The 24318-nt window shown below is 47.5% G+C and overlaps 1 protein-coding gene across 7 annotated transcripts in view; it reads right to left on the bottom strand.

Annotated features, from left to right (window-relative positions):
- The window catches only part of FOXN3 (forkhead box N3), a 399107-nt gene that overhangs the window by 101574 nt on the left and 273215 nt on the right, over window positions 1-24318 (bottom strand). For all 7 annotated transcript variants that reach the window (XM_053889698.1, XM_019461991.2, XM_053889699.1 and 4 more), the window contains one exon: window positions 14550-14614. In XM_053889698.1, coding sequence (XP_053745673.1) covers window positions 14550-14614 — 65 coding nt within the window. The remainder of the gene's footprint in view (window positions 1-14549; window positions 14615-24318) is intronic.

The raw sequence follows: 24318 nt of genomic DNA on the forward strand, positions 1-24318 counted from the left end.
ATGATTCAGAGCTCTGGCAGGCTCTCCTGAACACTTCAATCATTTCAACAAATGCTGCAGAGAAAGGACACTCCTCTGGTCAGCCTTCAAGGTGCGAGCTTTCAGTCGAACAAGATCCTGGTTATACCATATTGCCCTGGAAGTTACAAAATCTCGGTGCAACTGGCCTGCTCATTCTCATTTTATTTTTTATTTATACTTAAAAAAATTTTTTTTTAATGTTTATTTTTGAAAGAGAGAGAGACACACACAGAGTGTGAGCGGGGGAGGGGCAGAGAGAGAGAGAGAGAGAGAGAGAGAGAGAGAGAGAGAGAGAGACAGAATCCAAAGCAGGCTCCAGGCTCTGAGCTGTCAGCACGGAGCCCGACGCTGGGGCTCCAACTCACAAACCATGAAATCGTGGCCTGAGCTGAAGTTGGACACTTAACCAAGGGAGCCACCTAGGTGCCTCTAGTCTTACTTTTATTGAGACATAATTGACATACATTATATTATTTTCAGGCGTACAACAGAGTGACTTGGTATTTTCCTACATTACAAAATGACCATCATCATAAGCCTAGCTAACGTCCATCACAACACATAGATTGTTTTTCCTTTGGGGATGAGAACTTTTAAGACCTACTCTCCTACCAACTTTCAAATACGCAGTACAGCAGTGTTAATTACAGTCACCATGCTGTGCATTGTATCTCCAGGATTTATTTTATACCTTTTGATGACCTTTATCCATTTCCCCCATTTCCCACTCTGTCCCGTTTTTAAATCTCAAAAGTTTTCAAACGTGGTCTTCTTCACTAGCAAAATGCTTGAAGTTTCAAGGTTTTAATAACGATTTCTAAATCAATTAATTACTCCCCCCAACATATTTATTCATCAGGTTACCATGGTGGCATGAAAAACCACTCCTGTTTAGGTAAAAATTTCAAGCTCGTTAGGAGTCTCCTATGTGTTCCGGCAAAGAACTTCTCTCAAAGTTTTTGCTAGAGTTTTCATTTTTTCCCCCTCATGTCACTTACAGTCACATAAATTCATCTTAACCTACATTTAAGAACCTAACTCCGGTTCTCATTTTTTTTTTTTTTTTTTTTAAAGCCCACTCTCGGGTAAGATTGACATTTCAGTAATCGCTGCCAGCTGGCATGTTCAAAATGGAATCTAAATATTGTATTAACAATATCAATAACAAGCAGGTTCAGCGGGCCTTAATAAAACACGCTTGAATTGTGAGAGAAATTCTTGTTATTCTGTGTTTCACCAGCTTTAATTTACTACATTGATTTAATAAAAATCTATGACAGTCTCATCTTTAATCATGTCAGAATTCTGAGCTTCACTACATGTGCATAAGGAAAATCTGAAATCAAGCAGGTGTAATGAAATTTTTGTTGCCCAATCATTTTTGAAACTTTTGACTGAAGTAACACAACCAGTAAAGCCCGCATACATGTTCAGCTCAATGAATTTTCACAAACGATTTACCTGTGTCACCAGAACCCAGATGAACAAGCTGCCAGCTCAGGAGCCTTCTTCCACCCTCTCCACTCACTACACCCCAAAGATAACCACGACCTTGGTTTCTCCTTGCACGTGTTCCCTGTGAACCCTGGCAGGGGGGCGGGGGGGGGGGGGAGGGTGGCGATCACCCTGTTAGAGTCACTAAGTGCTGGCCTGCACATTATTTCACTTCCTTTGTGGGAAGCAGGTGGTATCCTCCCGATTTTACAGATGAAGAAACAGAAGCTCAAAGGTGAGTATCTGACCAACCCAAGAAGCATGAACGCACAGTGCCAATGACCATACAGCTCTGTGTGTGGGTGGGGGAAGGGGACTACGAGGGACCGCCAGTCAGATCCAAAGCCAGGTCCCTCCAATGCCAAGCTCAGTTCTCCAAATTTATTGATTCGCATGTCCAACAAATGCCGTTTATAGTTCAATGGCCTCATACAGAGAACAACTATGCCACCCCCTGACCCCAGCCCCCAACCCCCACGCACACTCACGCAGGAGGACGGTTTCTGAAAGGGAGCTCATGTTTTCATTTAGCATGTTGTCGTCCCCTCCCTACGTTCTGGATTGTGAACTATTTTGTGAGTCTCTGCGTTAACAGTGTCTTAATTTTAAAAATTAAGCTGGGAACCAGCAAGTGAGTCTGAAGAGGCTCCATCTCTGGTCCCGAACTGGATTTTCATCACTCAACTGCTCTCCAAATTATACTGATTTATAATGTGATTATTACGGTTTTCCTAAGTAGCCTGGGTAATGAGAGAAATGCAGAGACGCCCCAGATTGCAGTAATGGGGGGGGGGCTCTAACACCCCTCTGTCTGCCCTGCCAGCTCCCCACCTCACCTCTGCTTCTTAGCCCGCACTCTCCTCTCGCGGGGTCAGTACTGCGCTTCGTGTGGCCTCCCAGCCCCGGCCCCAGCGGTGCCCACGCGACACTGAGCACGTGAAACCGACCGACCGCCCAGCGGCGGTTTTCCCGCCCATGTTTGCGAAGATCAGCTCTCGGTTCTTTACCCTTCCTTCCTTACGCGCCTAATTTCAGTGTAAGGCTGAAGCTGCACCACCTACCCCCCAAGTCCTCAAAGTCAAAGCCACTACCTTTATCAGAATCTCCCCACCTTTTCTGCCTGGAACACTGTGCCTTCCCCTTCCCCTCCTCTTTCCTGTTAGGAACGAGGCAAGCTACCTCAAAGGGACACGGTGACTTCCCCTCTCCAGCCTGGCTCATCACAGTTCTTTGTCACACCCCAACGTACCGTCTGTGCACTTCCTTGTGACCCCTGCCTTCGGCCGTGGGCCTCACTACTTTGTGGGCTTGGCTAACTGTGGCGCTGCAACGTCACGGCGCCTCTCGGAGCGACACCGAGAAGGGCACCATTGACCATGTCGGGCAGACTTAGGGGGAGGCAGGGACAGCAGCCTCACACGGCTCTTGCAACGCCCCTCGGGGAAGTCTTCTGTGACTCCTGACTTCCTTCCCTCTGAGTCTGAGCTCCTCTGCGATGGCACAAACCACCGAGGCTTCTTGGTGATTCTGCCCCCCGCTCCCTCCCCCCCGCCCCCAGCCAGACGGCAAGAGATCTCTTTCTCTCTATCCCCAGCCGCAAGGGTACCTAGCACACAGTAGGAAATGAAGGAATGTTCGTGAAATGTATGCGTGAAAGTCACTGAACCGACTCGGACTGAACGGTGTGCCGCCCCCCCCCCGCCCCCCAGCCCCAATTCAGATGTTGAGGCTTTAACCCTCAGTGTGGCAGAATTTGGGTAAGGTTACATGAGGACATAAGGGCGGGGCTCTGATGCAATAGGACGCTAACAGGGCCCTAAGCCAGTAGGCTGGTGTCCTTACAAGAAGAGGAAGAGACCAGGGCATGCGCATGCACACAAAGGAGGCCATGTGAGGACACAGTGTGCAGGCAGCCATCTGCAAGCCAGGGAGAGAGGCCCAGGAGAGATCAAACCTGCCACCCCTTGATCTTGGACTTCCAGGCTCTCGAACTGTGAGGAAATACATTTCTGTTGTTTAAGTCACCCGGCCTGTGGTGTTTTGTTATGGCTTAACACATTCACCCACTGTCCAAGCATCTTGTGTGCTAAAGATGGGGATCTGGGGACTGGCCCTGGCTGCGAAGGGAAGTTCGTGAAGATACGGAGGCTGGCTGCTCAGGGTTGACCCCCAGGAAAGGGCAGTTGTAGCCCATGTTTCGTCGCTCCCTTATCACCAATGCGGCAACTCGAGTTAAAGCAGGACGTTTTCGGCAATCCCCACTCCGCCAGGAAAAGTGAATGTCATCATTAACTAAGATTCTGGGCCTCTGGGAAATTACTTTAACTTGATGGACACCACCTTATGCCCTGAGATCTTGATAGTCCTGTACGCCCATGGATAACGGCCATTATCATGAAAAGAAAGCTGGGGGAGTCCCAAACGTGAAGGTATGCCTCCTGGCCTCGGATCTTCTACTTAGTGGCTACATACACTTGCATGTGTAACCTAATGTTTCTGCGTCCTGTGCGTTTTCTTTTTCCTTTCTTTCTTTTCTACAGATTTTATTTTTAAGTAATCTGTACATCCGACCCGGGGCTTGAACCTACAACCCCGAGATCAAGAGTCTACAGACCGAGCCGGCCACGTACCGTCGCGGTGCTTTGCTTTTTAAATAAAATGGCTGTGCCGTTGTGACGGACAGTTCCTTTTCCCTTCTTTGAGAACGGACCCAGACTTGCATCTGGGGAACCGTTCACCTCCCAATCCATCCACGTGCTCCCAAGTGACGTTTCCATGAAGTGGGAGACAAGTTCAATATGATCCTTTAAATGATTCTCTAAGGTTCTTGATCACTGCAAGTATGTCTCTCCTTTCTTTCCCTCCCACCTCTGAAATGCATCTTTGCAAATAGTTCGTACTCTGGCACCATCAGAGACACTGAGAGGGGAAAAAGACAGGAGTACAGATTGTAAGCCATTCTAACTCATCCCCAAAGAACCTTCTTTCTCTGGGTCACATTTCTGCAAGATCTCAGTCACTCCAAAGTGTCAGTGAGAGCAGCTGGTAAGAACTCTGTTCTACTCCTCTTGCGGGTATTAGGTATCTCGTGGGTATTTGCCTTAATGTAGCAGGAGCTTCACAGAGACTGGAAACAGTCTTAAATACTCCTGAAGGCAAAATGTCAGTTCAACTGGGGGAAGGGTTTATGTTACTGTTATTTGGGGGTGGAAGGTATCGAAACCCTTAGGAAATTGCAAAAATGCTGTATTCAAATACCATAAGCATAATGAATTCTATTGATTAAACACTCAGTTATTGCCAAGCACTGTCCCAGCCCCAGTACATACAGTATCTTTTAAATTTTTTTTTTTTTTTCAACGTTTTTTATTTATTTTTGGGACAGAGAGAGACAGAGCATGAACGGGGGAGGGGCAGAGAGAGAGGGAGACACAGAATCGGAAACAGGCTCCAGGCTCCGAGCCATCAGCCCAGAGCCTGACGCGGGGCTCGAACTCACGGACCGCGAGATCGTGACCTGGCTGAAGTCGGACGCTTAACCGACTGCGCCACCCAGGCGCCCCAACAGTATCTTTTAATCCCATGAAATAGTGCCATCCATTGACCTGCTAAGAAGGAAAGGCTCAAACCCATCAGGCAAGCTGCTTGAGGTCACACAGCTGGGGGATGGCAAGAGGCTGGCCTCTGTACCCAACACCGGCCAGCTGTAAGGTCTCTACTCTTCTCTCCCGGGCAGGCTGCCTCCCCTGGAGTGAAAGCAGTGGGGACAGGAGCTCCCACAGAGTTCCAGGGATGTCACACACACTGTCATCAGCTAATTCCCACAATGATACCAATCTTGCAGGACTGGTATTTTTGCATTTTGCTGTAGCTCAAGGAAGTTCACATAACTTGTCCAAGGTCAGGCAGCAATTAGGCAGCCAGGCAGGGAATGGATCCAGGCACAGCTGATTTGAAAACTGAGGCCTTTTATCCTCAGGCCATCATTTGTAAAGGCCAACTGGAGAGCTGGGTGGGATGGAATCACCAAAGAAAAGAGGGGCAGGAGAATTTATTCTTGCAGACTCAAGACACGGGGAGGTAAAAGCCTGAGTGCCTGGGGCTGCATTCACTCTCGTAGGCACGCGTGCGCACACACACACACACACACACACACACACACACACACACACTGGCACGCACACATACATTCCCAACCTATCATGTGCTCCGCAGTGAGCGCTACACCCTGGAGTTCTCAGCCACGCCTTTTGGTCGCTGAGGGAACCAAACAAAAACACAAACTTGACCTCTGCAAGTTTACAGGTAGATGCTTTTAAGTGCACTTCTGCAACTGTAATGTGAACAGCTCATTGAGTACATTCTAAAAAACTCTTCATCACAAGCCTCTTGGCAATTGCATAAAAATATTTCCAGACTTCCATCCAAGCGCAGTTAAACAGAACTTCAAGGGGAATGACTTTTCCAATTGTATTTTAAGATTGAGCACTTTGATAAAAGCAGGCTCTGCAGTACAATGTGATCCAAAATTGTGTAATCTTTATATATTTTATAATCTGATACAATTTAATAGATAAGAAAAACATTTTTAGTGCTCAAAACTTAAACTGTAAGGATATATTCCTATTGATGGATTACAACTGGTGTAAAAATATCTGTACCTCTCTATCTACTACTATAAAGTCCAGATAGGCTCAAAATATTCATTCTGTAAAGGTGTGAGTTCCTCTCATTGTATTAGTCTTTGGATGACTAACTTCAGGATTTCCCTTTTTCTCTATCCACAGTCTTTAAAAGATCTTAAAGTCAGCTGTTTACAACAGTCCTGTGGGGGGGGGGGGGGACCAAAAGAGACAGGAAATACCTCAATGCCTTGAATGATAAAAAGACAACAGAAGGATTCATTTCCATCTCTCTGTCTTGTCATTATAAACTGCTTTTGACCATTACAACAGGACTGTCCCCAGCCCCAGTCTGTAGCACAACGCAGAACAGGTCAGCATCTCAAGTGAAAAACTTCAAAAACAACTTAACCCGTCCCGAACCAAAGACGAGCTAGTGTGAGTCCAGGTTTCGGATCCTGGCTCTGTGACCTCGAGCAGGACATTTGTTGGGGCTTTACTTTTCCCATCTACAAAATGGGAGTAAGAATACCTAATGTATAAGACTAATATAAGAATGACGTAAAGAACATATATGGCCAGACACAAAAGGTCACGTTTTGTATGATTCCGTTTATGCAAAAATGTCCTGAACACACAGGTCCCTAGGGACCGACAGTAGACTAATGGCCGTGCGCTGAAGGCCCTGTGCCTCTGTAGCCATCAGAGCTGACAGTGTCACTGGCTTCTCTGTGTCTGCGGGTGCTCCCGCCTGTCCCCTCTTTCTGAAATTCTTTGCCCTTCATTTCAGCGACTTTCCCCAGTTTCCGACTAAGCTGCTTCTCTGCTGTCGTTGTTGTTGTCTTCACTACCACCGCTTTCTATCATAAATCTACGTTTTCTAACATGTCCATGTTGGAAAGGAGTTCATTCTGTACTCCTCTGAAAATCTCATCTGTGCCCATAATTGCAGTGGCCATTTGTGGATTCACACGTTTCAACATTCCCTTCCTAGCCTTGACCTCCCTTCTCCTAACTCCAGCCTGTGTCCCCTCCTAGCGACATCACCCTGGAACAGGAGGACCAGCCCACGGGCCCTGCTTGGCAGGTGCCTGTCCCAGAGGAAGCTCTCAATGCCACGTCCCCCGTCAAACTGGCAACTCCTTCTGACCTCCCTATTTCTGTCCACAGGGTACCATTTCCTCAGGGTGCAACACTGGGCTCCCGTGAAAATCTTAGACGGTGGGAGAGAGACCAGCTGACGTCCAAGTCAGAAGGGAACATCCAGGCTATGGATGTTTTCTGAGATTCCACGCCAGGCTGGAGACACTGGGAATGTCGCAGTAAGTGCAGATGGGGCAAGTCTGGATTCCCAGGAGACGGTGACGTCAGGACTGACCAGAGGCTTCTTTTGAAACTGCATTTCCTTATATTTTTTCACTAACGTAAGAGCCTGTTCTCAGTGACCGCACAGAACATGAGTGACTAAAGAGGTGGCCAGCGAGTCTTTAAATTCACCTGTGAACAAAAACAGCGTCCTGACTTTATTACTGTGATTACATAAATACCTTTACAGATAACTCAGCGCGGAACAAGACAAATGATGCCAAGAGAAAGAGAAAGGGGCCCCTCCTAAAACCCAAAGGTCTCTGCAGGCTGACAGAGTAGAGAAGGCAATTAGGCTCAGGACTTGGGGGGAAATGTAGGCAGGTTTTCCTCTCCCCCTTTCTGTTATTACTGTATTTTTTCCAAAACGGGCGTGCCTGGGGACAAGAGTCAGGAGATTTATGCATTAGGTGGATGCCCTGGTTTGCAAAATGGACAAAGGAGTCAGCTTGCCGAGCAGATTAGATGAAAGAAGTCAAACAGCCCAGGGGCTGCAATCAAATGTGGCAGAGATGAGTGGGGGAGGGTCAAGGCGAAGCCCAAAGGCCCTGAGATCCCATCCGAGGTCTTTCTGGAGAGAAGCACCGAGAAGCACCAAGCACCGGAAGTGCCTGGAGGCCCGAGGCCGTGTGGAGATGGGATCCCGCAGAGCCATCCGGGTTCCACGGGGAAGGAAACGGGGGCTGGCAGCGAGAATGGAAAGCCATGCAAAGGAGAGATCAGGAGTCCACTCCTTTGAGGTATAGAGGAACTTTTCACCTTGAATATATGTGCCAGGAGGAATGATCAGAAACCCTGGGAATGAAACAGAAGTTTATAAACCTCTGCTGTGACAGAGCGGTTGAGGGGCCAGGTAGGCCCTGGTCTGGATTTGTGTTTTCAGGTTCACATTCTCCTCTAACCTCCGCAAAGGTTCTGGGGAACACATCTGGCAACACTGAGGCCCAAGGTCAAACACCTGGTGCCCAGGGAGGGAGGAACTCAACCCTGGGTTGACGCGATGCTAAACCCGTGCTCTCGCATGTGGCTGTCTACACACCTGCCGTGTACATACAATTATAGAGCAAGGGGTAAAGCTCCGTGTGTGTGAACTGGGTGACCTCGCAAGGAAGCAGTCCTATTCGAAAGGAATCGGAGATAAAGGGATGAACAAATAGTTTAGATCTATCTATAAATCCAGCAGGATCTGGGGCATCCCCCGTCTTTGGCCCTGTTCTGAGAATCACTAACCCAGCAAAGGAACAAGGGAAATTTTAGCAGGGAAGGTAAAGAGCGCAGGGAAATCAATCACATTCAGAGATTCCAGCCCTAGTTTCCTATTTTCCCAGGAAGTTCTAATAACTAACTCTGACCGGGAATGTAGCATGTCCTAAATGCCTTCTAATATGAATGTCTTGAATCCTCACAAGAACCCTAGAACACCAGCGACACTATTGTTATCACCCCCCCCCCCCCCCACCAGAGAGGTTTGGCCAGTCACGCAAGAAGCCAAGACGGGGCTCATTTCCACGCTTATTGCCTCCCTGAGATCCACGGGACCTCCCAGAGCTGTCCTGTTCGAGGTTTGGAATCTTCAGCCAGGCTGCCACCACGCTGTCTCCTCTCCTTGGACCCATCTGCAGACACAGCTGGCTGAAAGCACCACTCTTTTCCACTGAGCTACAGCTAAGCCTCAAATCCATTTTGACCCACGTTTAGGAAACCAGTTGCTACAACGGAACACAGCTGGTACTCCACAGGAAACCGCAGCCACCACTGAGGTCCACTCCTTCATTCACAAGGAAGAACGTGAAAACACAGGGATGCCCAGCGGCTGGCCCGGGGTCACAAAGTTCACCAGGTGGCAGACCTGGGACCACAACCAGGACCCCTTGCTTGTAATCCGGTGCTCTGCCCACTGGAACTTGTTCCTGATACACTGAGCCCTTGCTCTTGAGCCTTTCGCGGCAGGAAAGACGATCAAAGTGAGGTATGGCGTGCACCGTAGCAGCAACAATGCATAGCAGAGCTTGTAGCAGAGGGTGAGGGCGGTGGAGAGCAGGTGCAAGGATATTAACTCCCAGGAGAGGAGGCACCTGAAGCCAACCTGGAACCTGGGAACCCAGGACTCCCCAGAGCAGGTCATCCAATGGTCACAGTCAACCTGGGACGAGTGTGACCAAGGGCGAGCACACCTGTGCGCTCACAGGAACAGCATGCATCTGACAGCAAAAGAGCTGGTTTCCATTGTCCCCACCTGCTTTCGGGCCTACAGCAGCACCAGCCTGCTCCGTGCACTCAGAACACCCTGGAGCTCTTCCTTCCATTTCATTAGCTCATCCCGTGGGTTGTCAGAAGTGAATGGAAATAAAAATCTGTTATGTGTGTTATGGAATTTATTTTAATTCTTCCACTGCATCCTAAGGAAACAGATTTAATAATAATTAGTGGCCCAACCCTGGAGTGAGGGAGAGAAGGAAGGCGGAGGGAGGGCCGGGAAGGCCGGCGGGGAGGTTGCAAGCGGGCATGGCCGGGGCGAGATGTCCACGTTCGAGCAGATCTGCCAGGAGGGCTGGGGTGTGTGGTGTGACGCCAGAGTGGGCGGGGCCCTGGAAACACCTGCTCAGAGGAAGGGGAAGAGATAAAAGGCAGGTGGTCCTGAATGTAAGCAAGCTCAGAGCTATGAAGGCCGAGGCTGGTCTCTGAACGAAACTGCCTACAGACCCTACAAAGACCCAAAGGGCAGAAGCGGAAGACAAGATGACCGTGGCTCATAGGAACTTTTAGAAGAAGGCAGGAAGAGAAGAGAACGGCAATGCTGTATGTAGTGCTGGGATGAAACATCCAGGGACCAGATGAAGCGTTAGACCAGGGGTAAAGAATGTCCTTAACTAGGAATCACTGACTCATTAAAATAATCCATCCAAGGGTGATGTTTAAATAAAGTAACCCAATTTTAAGTTTAATGGGTGAATGGAATGTGTATGTGTGGGGGAGGGGGGGAGGCGCAAGGGAGTTTGGGGAAGAAAAAAAAAAGTAGGACGCTTTACTCTCTTCATTACAAAAAAATGAGATGTTATTAACTAATAAAATAAAAAAATGTATTTCAAACACACACAGACTATAACAGAGACACGCAGACATGCGGAGGGGACAGTTGGAGACACCTGTCAGCTGGTCACTCCTGCAGGGCTCCGAATAAACCACACTCATCTGTTTGGACCTGCCCTGGGTCCCCTTTAAACAAAGGGTTTGTCCCCTTCTGGCACACAGCTAGGTTTCCATTGTACAAGAACTGAAGTGCTCTCTGGTCCCTGAAACTGCTAACATCCTAAAATTGTCTCTAGCAGCCTAAATGGCATTTAAAATAAATACTGTGAATTGATGAAATGGCCAATTATGTTAAGTACCCATGCCTGGTGTAATCCAAACCAAATCTTCCCCCATTATCCTCAAAACTGCTAGATGATTCAGCAGGCCCTCTCGCCAGTGACTCCGCAAGAACCAAACACAGAGGCCACACTCTAGTAGGACCCTGAGAGCTTCCTTCCAGTGAATTCTTACAACTGGTTTTATGCTAGGAAAAAAAAAAAATAATAACTACTATGTTTCTGCCAGACAGCTAACAAACCAAACAACTATCTGACTACGTACATGGGTTCCCCACTGGAACCATGATGCCGTATTGTTCCGCGGACTTCAGGATCTAACTGCTACCATACCCTCTCTGGGCAGCATGGCGTTCTGAGGCAGATCCTGCTGAGAACATGGGATGTCATCATCCCAAAGTGCCCGTGAATCACTCATTGTCCGCACCTGCCACATAACGTTCCCATCGCCATGCCCTCTCTTGCCTACAGACTTGCTGCCCCCTCTTGCAATGCCCTTTGTTCCATTTCCACACACACACACTATTTTTCAAGGTCTTGTTCAAGGTGTCAACTCTCCCAAGAACTGACAGCCCCTACTCTCCCACCCTCCTGACAAAAATAAGCCCCCCTCCTCCAAATGACGAGACACATCAGCTTCTTCGGCCATGCCCAAGTTCTCTTACCCTCCACCCGAGGGCTACTGGGCACAGTAGGTTCTCCCTGACCCCCGGGTAGCCCGGGTCAGACAGTTCTGCTTGTGGCTGGGGTGGGGTAGGCTAATTATCTAGAAAAAAATGTCCTCTTGCTTGCTACAGAGGGAAAAGAAGGAATGTGTGCATGTTTTGAAAATGTATAAAGGTGAGAAAGTGAGTATATAAATCAGGTATGTTTTCTTCTACTTGATTTTTGAAAAAAAATTTTTAAATGTTTCCTTATTTTTTTTTTTAACGTTTATTTATTTTTGAGACAGAGAGAGACAGAGCGTGAACAGGGGAGGGGCAGAGAGAGAGGGAGACACAGAATCTGAAACAGGCTCCAGGCTCTGAGCTATCAGCCCAGAGCCCGACGCAGGGCTCGAACTCACAGACCGTGAGATCATGACCTGAGCCAAAGTCGGACGCTTAACCGACTGAGCCACCCAGGCGCCCCAAATGTTTCCTTACTTTTGAGAGAGAGAGAGAGAGAGAGACAGAGTACGAGCGGGGTTAGAGCAGAGAGAGAGGGAGACACAGAATCTGAAGCAGGCTCCAGACTCTGACTTATCAGCACAGAGCTCGATGTGGGGCTCGAACTCAGGAACCGCGAGATCATGACCTGAGCCAAAGTCGGCTGCTTAACCAACTGAGTCACCCAGGTGCTCCTTCTACTTGATTTTAAACTAAACATTCCACTGGCATGACTGGGCAGCTCTGTTCTTTATATACCCATATTTTTATTGTAAAACGTTCACTCATGGGCATGAGCGATTTCTTGATGAACCATACCCCACCAAAGGACTACAAAAATATTAATTAGGGAGAACACGCACATAGTTTGAAAAATCTTAGCAACAATAAAAGTGTCTCCAGCACTCCATATATAGATAGAGCAAATATAATACACAGCAAAGAAATATCGCAGGAAAAACTTAACAAATCCTTGACTACCCTCTCAAACTCCAACCAAGAGTCTTCTGATTTTCACATGTACAAAAAAACAAAACAAAAACAAAAAAGGAGGGCTGCATGGAATTGGATGCGGACTGAATAAGCATCTGAAATCTGTAATAATGTAATTCTCAACACTTAGAATAATTAGAATTTTAAACCCTATCTGGAAGAGGAAAAATGTCCACACCCATGAGATAGGATCTCATAGTGAAATCACTCAACTTCAGAATCTCATTGATGTTTTCTTCATGTCTCTGCCCAACAGAAACAACCAAAAACTAATATCCTAAGAGCAAATCTTAATATGAAACTTAATGAGTAAAAATCCTACAAGAAAATGTGCTCGCCAAGTAAAATCCCTCTCCTGAAAATAATCCAAACACGAATGATATTCGTATTATTGTTGTAGATCTGGAGGAAAAATAAACATGCACATAACTTTGAAACTCACTTGAAAAAAATTCCCAAAGGCTCATCATAATTGGTTTCCATTTTTGCTATCTGAAGGGAGAACAGATTTTTTTTAATTATGTATTAATCTTTGAGAGTAGAGGGAGTTCCCTTTTTTCCTTAAATATTAAAGGTATCTATAACAGTCATTAAAATTAGGATTAGTCAAAACTTCCCACCTAAATTTCGCCCGTACCAAGCAAAAAGGCAAGGAAATCCTTCAGTTCCTGATTTCACAGGCTATTAAAAAGCAGTATGTAATTGCATGGCCTATAAAACAACAACACAAATGTGATGGCATCTCTTTGAGCTACTCTGGAAACCTGAAGATAAATGTCCCTTTTCTCAGCCACAATTATATTCTACTCCTTCACATGCCTGGCCAGCCCTCGGCATGTACTTTTAAGGAAAAGAGGCTAACCAGCTCTAAACCAACGGAAAGGTGTGGAATATTCTGTACAAGCCCAGCCCAGTTCTAAAGCTCTTGGTATGACCAGATTCATCTGCTTTTGGCCAGCCATGCCGCTCTGACCCTTACCCGGCCCGACGAGGTGAATGGGGACAGGAAACTGGGAGGGCCCTGGGAGCCCACTGATTCCAGCTTACTTGCACAGCAGACATCTCTAACAGGGATAACCCAGCATTATCCAGAAGGCATCTTATGGCTACTTTTAATTCTTTTTTTTGAATGTTTATTTATTTTTGAGAGACAGACAGAGCACAAGCAGGGGAGGGGCAGAGAAAGAGGGAGACACAGAATCTGAAGCAGCCTCCAGGCTCTGAGCTGTCAGCACAGAGCCCGATGCGTGGCTCGAACTCAGGAACCACGAGATCATGACCTGAGCCGAAGTTGGAGGCTTAACTGACTAAGCCACTCAGGCACCCCTCTTCTGGCTACTTTTAATCATTTATTCTTCAACTTTATTTGGCCGTTTCAAAAGAAACTTAATAGCAAAAGTAGAGATGAACGGCAGTTGGAATTCTTTGAGCACGCTGGGGAGGACTGACGGCAAAGCAGCGAAGGGTGGGCTGGACAACAGGAAGGATGTCCCCCTGCAAAGGACAGTCGTCGGGACAGGAGAGGGGTGGCTCACCTCCGAGCCTCGGAACAAACCACAGGCAACCAACCTTCCAGGCACACGCGGATGTTAGGGGACAGCAAGGAACGAGTGGAACCACCACAATAACCAAAGTGCCGGAACCCCCCCCAAACATTCCTCGTTGACCCAAGCACTGAAAACACATAACAGGGGTTTTGTTTTGTTTTGTTCCGTTTTGTTTTTAACCAGCTCCGTTTATGCTACTGTCATATCCTGACTGCCACATGATTCCAGTTTCACCAAAGCAAGCCGGACGCTTCTGGAATATGACCAGCGGTGACAAACCAAAGAACCAGTCCCAGATTCGGAATAACAATTCATAGCAACCAGGAGACGTGAGCAGGAAGAAATAAAGAGACTGGACAAAGAGCCCCAACGCACAGCAGTCACACTTCTTCAGACAGTGCCCGCTCCTTAAGAAGACAGCGCTCTCCCACCTGCTACCCAGCGCCAGGGCGTAGAGCGAGGGGGTGGGGAGGGCCGCTCCTAGACACCTACCTTGCAGAAGGGCTCCATTTCTCTTGAAGAAGGTACTGCCCGGCCAGATGGGTGGACCTGATGTGCTGAAACACAAGAGAAGCCAGTGTGAGCATGGGCTCATTTACACTCGGAACAACCACCTCTCCAAATGTATCACTTAGAAGTCATGCTTTCCCACTGATGCATTATTTACACCCTCACCCTCTGGAAATACATCTTTAATTTTTTTTAAAAACATTTATTCGTTGCCCCCCCCCTTCTTTTTTTTTTTTTTTTTGAGAGAGACAGAGCATGAGCTGAGACTGGACAGGGAGAGAGAGGGAAACAGAATCCGAAGCAGGCTCCGGCCGGGCTCTAAGCTGTCAACACAGAGCCCGACACAGGGCTCGAACCCATGAACTGTGAGATCATGACTTGAGCTGAAGTCGGATGCTTAACTGACCGAGCCACCCAGGCGCCCCATGGAAATGCATCTTTAAAAACCGTGAGGTTTGGGTAGCACCCGGGTGGCTCATTCAGTTGAGCATCTGACCTCAGCCCAGGTGATGATCTTGCAGGTCACGAGTTCGAGCCCGGCACTGGGCTCGCTGCTGGCTGCCTGTCAGTGCAGAGTCCACTTCAGATCCTCTGTCCCCTTCTCCGGACCCCTCCCCCGCCCCTTTGCACTCTCCCCAAAATGAACAGATGTTTAAAAAAATAAAATCAAACAGGGGCGCCTGGGTGGCTCAGTCGGTTAAGCGTCCGACTTCGGCTCAGGTCACGATCTCGCGGTCCGTGGGTTCGAGCCCCGCGTCGGGCTCTGTGCTGACTGCTCAGAGCCTGGAGCATGTTTCAGATTCTGTGTCTCCCTCTCTCTCTGACCCTCCCCCGTTCATGCTCTGTCGCTCCCTATCTCAAAAATAAATAAACGTTAAAAAAAAATTAAAAAAAATAAATAAATAAAATTAAAAAAAATAAATTAAAAAAAAAAACAAAACCCCATGAGGTTTCAGTTGAATGGGCTTCGTATTTCACAGGGCAGAACCTGTCTGTGTGGGTATCCCAGTTACCGTCCTGACCCTTCTCCCTCTTGGGCACTGAAATCACTTGCGGGTAAACGACACGGCAAATTCACACAGTTCAACGTCACAACTTGTAACTTCAGAATGGTTGCTAATTTACTCCTAATTTTATGAATTTACGTGGCAGAGAACTTCTATCTGTGTCTGCCGGGACCAAGTGGGTTTTCTATCACTTCCTAGTGGCACCTGCCTGTGAGAAATGCGACCTTGCCTTCCTCGGACTTTATCCTCACCAAATCCTTAACATTACAGAAAGAGCTGTGATGGCCTCCCTCCCTCCCCCATCCCCTTGTTTCGTATCCTGTTTTCAATTTCTTGGCTTACAGTGTTGCACTCCGTAGCCTATAAAACATTTTGTAGATGTGCTACCGCCCACAGTCTGGTAAGAGGAGAGGCAAGAAAATAAGGAAGATCAGTATATACAAAGACACTTTACTACGTTTATAGATGAGCGTTTTCACGGTTTTAAGACACCCAGGGAGAAACTTTAGAATCAAGCCAGTCTTAGTAAAATATCCTTAGAGTGGGAAGTAGGTTATTCTAAATCAAGGATCGGTTTAGATTAATGTTAGAAAGCACTTAGTCAAAAACGTTCCTACATCCAACGCAGGAGGCAGTATAAATTACCTTCACTAAAATAGTCCACGCCACGTGATACTGGTTAATGCGCTGCCGATCACAGCACAAAAGGGAGAAGTTGGTCTGGTAACAGATTTTTAAGTTCAGTGGACATGTGCACACATAGTAAGATATCTGAGGGGCTATGTAATGAACACTTTACCAATCAGCCAGGGTCTCTGGTACTAACAGGATGGCAATCAATACTGTTAACAAGGAGCAACCCCAGTGACACATTCTGTTGACCAAAATTTCATTACCAGAGACGTCACAGCACAGCAGGTATAGGGACGCGTTACGTGATTGGTGAGGGGCGGAGAGGGAGGCAGAAAAGTGCGACAGCACATAAAAACACGGTTAAACATCAAAATAATGTCAAACGTGCTGGAAAACACGCACTTACGAACCCTGACATAAGGGTTTTGTTTTGCTTGGGGTTGACTATACTCAGAGTAGGAAGCAAGATTAATGCACCGAACCTATGGCTTTTCCGGCAGCCCTCTAAGCTCTGGCCGTTGTGGCCTCTGGATGGCCAGGCTGACACATAGGACACCAGATCTGGCGGGGTCTCGGGGCTGCAGGATCATGGCAAGCTGATTTCTCTTTCGTCTGATTCCTGTCCTATTTTGTGGCGGCCTTTAAGGCTCAAAGATGCACGGAAAATAACGTGCATTAAAACGCTCAAGATTATCTTTTAGCAACTCCAGCCAGCTCCTTGGAATTTTACCATCTTATTTTTACAAGAAAGCAGGAAACAGCAAGCTGGCTGTTGCCGATCCTGAATCACCTGACTTCTAAAGATATTTAAAAACTGAGGACTTCATTATAGAGGAGCTGGTGCTTTGAGAGCATTCAGTAATTGAGTATTACCGCAGGAGCCTGAATATCCAGCTTACTTCCACCCAAATCTCCTCTTTATCCTGACCTTGATTTGGCGGAAAACTGACTAGACGCCAGGAATGGAGTAAATGTGGGGAACCGAGGTCGCGTAAATCCAGTGGTTTAAGATAAGGAAAATTCTCTGTATGATAGAAATCTACTCAGCAATTTCTAGAGCATCCTTTTAATGTACCTAAGTCACTGATCACTATTCTGGTAGTTTTGCACCACTGCCCACGTAATCAGTACTCCAGGCGTGGAGAGAGATTTGGGACTGGCCCACCCACCTGCTCTTACCTGGTTCCCACTGTCAGTGATGAATTCACCTATGGTCTCTTTCTAGCTCAAGTAAAGCTGGTTCCTGTCATGTTAATTGCGAAGTGTTGGAGCTCACTAGCCAGAGAATCTACACGCTTCTTTTGGATGGTCCCTCAGAGAGAGAGAGAGAGAGAGAGAGAGAGAGAGGCAAACCCTAAGAGACTTTTAACTATAGAGAATACCCTGAGGGTTGAAGGAGAGTGGTGGGTTGGAGAGGGGCTAGATGGGTGATGTGTCTTAAGGAGGGCACTTGTCGTGACGAGCACTGGGGTTTACACGTAAGTGATGAATCGCTAAATTCTACCCCTGAAACTAATATTACGTATACCTATATGTTAACTGGAATTTAAATGAAAACTTGAAACAAACAAACGTACAAACAAAAACAATCTCAAGGCAAAATTCCAGGCTAGAAAAAGCAATCGGGCTCACCGCATGTGAAAGACAGACACGTGGGCTCGTAATTAGCAGATACCACAACGCGGGGTCCACCAATGTCTCATTTCAATAACGCTCCAGCAAAATTCCATGACCTTCAGCACTACACGACAAACCCACTTGCGACAAAGGAAACTGACCAACAGGTGAAGAGGGCCTTGTCTGCCGGAAAGGCAGCGTGTGACCTGGCATTTGAGCACATTGATCCGGATGGTCATTAAGATCAGAGCTGAGCCAGCAAAAATCCCAAGGGAGGGATGATACCATCTCGAACAGCAGACCCAGCGGCTGCTGTGTCTTAGCCCTCAGGAAGTGCTGTACAATCGAAGCTGCATTACTTTGAACTCCCCAGGGGACACCGTGGGTTAACAGGTTGTACAGCCCTAAGGTGGCTCTTGGCATAATGATGCGATCTGGCATGGGTTTTCCCTCCTCTCGTGAGCCTCCATCGCCGTGAGACCCAGACAACTGTAACTAATCAAGACCCACACACTGGTCTGGACTTTCTGTGAGGGTAATGAAAAGCAAATGAAGAAAAGTACTTTTTTCTAAGAACTCAGCTACCAAATGTGAACTGTTGGTCCGTAAAAGAGAGAACAGGATAGATACCATCACCACCACAAGAGGATACTACACTTTGAGGTGAACCTCAAGGACATCATACTAATGAAACAAGCCAGACACACAGGGACAAATACTGTACTAGACTACAGTGGTCAAATTCATAGAGACAGAAAGCTGAACGCAGGCTTCCAGGGGCTGAGGGGAAGCAAAGGTCAAGAATTGTTTAATGGCGTGGGGGGGTGGGGGGGGGGGGCCCTGGGTGGCTCAGTCGGTTGGGCAACCCGCTTCAACTTGGGTCATGATCTCATGGTCTGTGGGTTCGAGCCCCGCGTCGGGCTCTGTGCTGACAGCTCGGAGCCTGGAGCCTGCTTCAGATTCTGTGTCTCCTCTCTCTGCCCATCCCCCACTTGTGCTCCGTCTCTCTCTGTCTCTAAACGAATGAATGAATGAATGAATGAATGTATCTTGGGCGCCTGGGTGGCTCAGTAGGTTGAGCATCCAACTTCAGCTTAGGTTATGATCTCACGGTTTGTGAGTTCAAGCCCCGCGTCGGGCTCTGTGCTGACAGCTCAGAGCCTGGAGCCTGCTTCAGATTCTGTCTCCCTCTCTCTTCTCCTCCCTGCCTTGTGTTCTATCAAAAATACATGAAATCCAAAAATTTTTTTCAAAAAAAGAATCGTTTAATGGGCATACAATTGCAGTGCTCTAAGCTGAATGAAAGGAATTCTAGAGATTGGTTACACAACATCAATGTACTTAACGCTACTGTGCACTGAAAAAAACAGTTAAGATGGTAATATTTAATGTTATATATATATATTAATACAGTTAAACTTTTTAAACCTAAAATGACGGAGAGAGAGCCAACGAGTGAAGGAAGAAGTACAAGATAGACACCAGAAGAAAGAACTCAAAGTCTAAAGGGTTTTAGGCGGCGAAGGACCAACCTATGTGCTGTGTCTGTGGAGGAACAGGTAGCAGCCCTGCTAGAAAGGTCCACAGCACACTAAAAAGCAGAAAACCCAAACTAAGGACGAGGCAACGGATATAGTGAGACCAGCCTGTCCGGATCTAGTATTTACAGAGGCCAGAGCCTGCCCAATACTTGGAGGCAACTGAACAGCCTCCAGTCATATTCTTAGCACCGGAATCAAAATGTGAAGGCCATCCCTTTGGACGTGTGACGTCTACCACCAGACTGTGTTTACCCAGAAATCAAACACTGGAAGCACTTGCAATAATGGGGAAATCCCCCCCACCCCCTCCAACCCCATACTTGAAAGTCTAGTGTTTTATCTCTAACTGTAGGCTCATTACCAGGAAATAACAGAAAAACAAATGTGACCTATAACACATACGACCACAAACTCCTTGGGTGAAAGACGCCAGTCACTGAAGTTCGGGATGAAGAAATCAGAGCAGGCTGGACAGAAACACACGTAAGAAGGGATCAAGTTTCGTAAAGTATCGCTCACAATTTGAGAAGCACCACTAAAGCGCATAGACGAACGTTCAGAATTCTCGGGAATACTCTTGATACTTTTATAACCTTCCAGATAAAACAGGGCATGAGGGCGTTCAAATGGATCTCAGTGGCTGCCTGGTTCCATCCAGTGTGGTGGGGACAGCACAAGATCTGGACTCAGGAGTCTGTGCAAAACAGAGCCTGAACGCCTTTCAACTTGGCCAAGTCTCAACTCCATGCCCGCAACCTGGAGGCAATGACAGCACGTAGTGTCGGGGAATGAAACGCAACAACAGATGCTCAGTACGCTGCAAGAATCCCGGCGGTGATCCTGACGACCCACAATTAGGTTCGGAGAACTGAAGTGACGTGCTCGGTGCCACCACTTCCCCTCCGTCTCGCGCACTTTCCCAGTTTGGCTCTTCATTCCTGGAACAGATGAGGCAGCCACACCTTCATCTTCCTCTTTCCTTTCTGGATGCTTAGCTCATTGCAAATGTTCCTCAGCCCCAAGTAGCCACCAACAGTTTCTAAAACTCAATAGGTTGTGAGAAGCAGCTTCGGAGATGCCACCTACTCTAAATAAAGCAAGCTGAAATAAAAAGAGAACTCCGCACCGAAACTTGCGCAGACCCAAACTGACAAGTGCGGCCGCCACAGTGACCTTCCCGGGTCAGGTGGACACAGACCAGCACTGGCCAATTTTCGGGAAGGCATTTCTGAAACACTTAGACAAAAACGATCCGTGACCACAAAAGCTACAACGGAGAGCATGGCAAGATCACCCTGAGGGCAAAATACGGACCACGGGAAGAAACGCAGTCGCTTTGTTACCTTAGCCAAGTGTGAAAACTAGAGACGCATCCTGCCTCCAACCGGATCATGTCGCAAAGAGTTCTTGGGTGCCCATCACAGCCAAGGCCCTGGATGTGCTGGGGGTTGAAACGGCCATGAGAACCGGACAGAGGGGCCTGGAGTAAGAGCGATGGTCAATGTTTCAAAACGGTCCACCCAGCACACTGTGAAGTTTAAGGCTTCCCTCCTTGGACACGTCTGAGAACCTCCCCAGGGAGGGAGAACCGCTGCGGACCTCCCCAGGGTTTCTTCACTTTGCTCTGACATCTGGGGCGGGAGAGCTCTTTGTCATGGGGGCTTGTCCTGTGCATTTTGGGATCTTCGGCAGCCTCCCCGGTCTCGACCCAGTAGATACCAGTAGCAACCCTTCCCCTGTGGTAACAACTATAGTTACCTCCGGATGCTGCCACCACTGGGATATCAAACTGCCTCCAGGTGAGGACCACCGGCTTGGTGGTCAGCAACCCAGTTAGGCTGGCCCCAATCTTCTCCCACTTGCCAAATCCCAGACCTCCCTCTCCACACCTCCATCAGGCAATGTCACCTCCTCTTTTCTAAAACCAAAGCCATTTTGCATAAGCTCACTCAGGCTCCGTTATTTCTACCTGTGTCTGTACCTTCTTCCTTGCAAAGTGGCATCCTACTGGCCTCTTTTCCTCTGGAACCTATCCTCCCTCTACTACTCCACAAGGAGTGGCGACTCCTTGTCTCCACTCACCTCCCCCTTCTGAGGGCTAGTAACTTCTTATCGCACCCATCATCAAACTTCAGCTAGTATCCAGACTCTCTCCTCAGCTCTCATAGCTCTGCCATGCGCTAACAAAGCCCCCAAGCTGGCATGCGTGCCCAGCCTTGACCCCAGCACATCGCTGTCTCCAAGGACTGGCCACACTCCTCTCACATCGAGCAAAGGGCCCTTGATGGCATGACAGCCTCCCCCCACTCCTCCATGAGCTCACAAGAGAAGCCTGCCTTTATTTTCCTGATTACATAAACTCTATGACTTTTGACATTACCTATTTAATTACTTAGACATTATCCCTTTAAAATCCTTTCCAATTTTAATCTCAAACACCCTTCTGGCCTGGTTCTCCTCATCCCACTCTCCTTACTCTATGTCCCGTGAGCTCTGTCCAGCCTGGACCCCATAATTATGGGCATTCCAAGAACGTTAGCCCTCTCTCTTTTCTCCTCCTCTTTCTTTCCTAGAAGAGTTCATGGACCCATGGAAAATCTAGCTTTTCCAATTCTGCATCTCCAGCTGACCTTCTCTCCAGACCATGGAACGTTATCTCTGGCTGTGCCCTGACTTGACCCTTGGCTGTCACCCCACCGATCGCGTAAACGGAGGGTTGGGCTTTCCGCCTCTGCCTCCTTGGTCGTCCCCATGGGCACTTCCACACTGCCCTGGGTTTCTCATGTTTCTGTGAGTCCTCTAGGGCCGCCATAACAAAATACCACAGATGAGTGGCTTAAACAACAGAAATTTCTTGTCTCACAATTCTGGAGGCTCGGAGTCCACGGTCAATGTTGGTTCCTTCTAAGGGCTATAAGCGAGAATCTGTTCCATGCCTCTCCCTGAGTTTCCGCGGGTTGACGGCAATCTTTGGCATTCCTTGGCTTACATATGCACCGTCCTGTCTCTCCTTTCGTGTTTACATGGCATTCTCCGAGTGTGTGCTCATCTGTGTCCAAATTTCCCCCTTTTCATATTCGCTTAGGGGTCCATCTACTTCAGTATGACCCCGTCTTCACTAGTTGCTTCTGCAATGGCCTTATTTCCAAATAAGGTCATATTCTAATGTATTACTGTTAGGACATCAACATAGAACGGGATGGGGTGGTAGACGACTCAACCCACAACAGTGTCCATGGCTATGGCTGGCTCTCTTTCCCCATGGTACACTCACTGCCTGCAACACTGAGACACCTGCTGTGTGTCTGAGCTGACACCTATCCAATGTTTACAATGTAACTCAGCATTCCTCACAAAAACGAAAAAAAATTTTTCATCCTTTGGTGATCACCCGTAACATGCTCAAGTTCAAAATTCTGGAGCGTCCAACACCTTCCTCTCCCATACTGTCACCCACTGCTGCCAACCCTTTCCTTGCAAGGTCTCTTGTGTTTCTGCTCTACTGGGTCAAACCACATGCAGGTGTTCTCACTAGTGCCCCAACAACACCCCCCCAATCCCAGGCCGCCCTGTCTAACACCTTAGCAGCCTTCTTCAGGCACAGCGCCTTCATGTGCTCTGCCCTTGCTGTGCTGACTGCTCCTCAGGAGGCCCTCGGGAGGTGTCCAACGGTGGGGGTGGGGGAATGGGTGCCTAGTGAGGTCCTGCTCCAATGTCAACAAAGCGTGTGATTTTTCATGTGTCTTATATACTGACTTTCCACAGAATTTCTCACTTGAAGAGTTTGGTGATTACAAAAGTGTGTGAAAACCAGTCGCTTGCAGGGCAGAATCAAGGCCAATAGGTTCTCTGCCCGTCAGAAGCCTTGATCTTCCCCAGCGTGTTCCCCCTGTTCCCCAGTATGCCACCTGAGCAGGTTTCCAGAAGACACATGGACCCCATATACTTCCAAGGCCCGTTCAAGCCAATTCTGTTTCCCCCTGCCTGAAATGTCCTCTTCCTGTGTTCTCCTCTCTTGTTCAGGTCCAAATCTGTCCTTTATGGCTCAACTCAAATCACAGATCCCAGGGAGAATGTTCCTGGTCACTGCCACCCTGGGACCTCTCCCCTACTCTGAACTGGTCTAGTAATTACCGCCCGTACAGCCAATTGGGAATTGATCATATTCTGCCGTATTTTCTGATCTGATGTCTTTTTACACCTTTAATTCACTTTCCATAGGTCTGTGTCTTGACTTCCAAAGAGCAGAAACCCCATGTGGGCAGAGACTGAAGGTGACTTCCCTCCTCGAATGTGGCCAAGTTTGATGTATACAGAACATGGGTGTCATTATTCTACTTGGCGAATTTTATAAAACAACAGAAATGCTACTGTCGGTCATAAAAGAGAATTACTTCAAACACTAAGGATTTTTAAAAAATCTCTTAGGGACACGATTAAGTCTCTTACCAAGGAACTAGCCTGTATAGTAACATTTTTTCCTTCACCATCATCAGCTCAGATAAAAACTTAAAAATCTTTAAAAATGGAAACAAAATTAAAAATCTCATCACTGACGGTAAGTAATAGGTTAGGTAATTTAGATTACTCTTTTCTGTGATTTCTTGATTACTTAGGAATATATAAATAACTAGATAAGTACATGTATATTTCTGATAATATGGAGTGCATGTTTGAGTATACTGGAGAAATACTGCTTGAAACCCCAGCTACAATTTCAGATGCATACAGCTCATGATACATTTCATGAACAGATGCAAAGGTGTTTATCATTATCTCCGCGCTACACAGTTTCTAATTTTACATATGAAAACCAAGGCATCATTCAGCATAAAGTACATTATTTGCATGATATATTTGCATTTGTAAAACACCCACATTTACTTTTACTGCTTAATGGGCCTGGTTAAAATGGGCCACTCTATATAAATGGAGCACACTGGTTCCCAACTC

The sequence above is a fragment of the Panthera pardus genome, unplaced genomic scaffold, assembly GCF_024362965.1.
Source record: "Panthera pardus isolate Hobbes unplaced genomic scaffold, ASM2436296v1 HiC_scaffold_24, whole genome shotgun sequence".
NCBI lineage: Eukaryota > Metazoa > Chordata > Mammalia > Carnivora > Felidae > Panthera > Panthera pardus.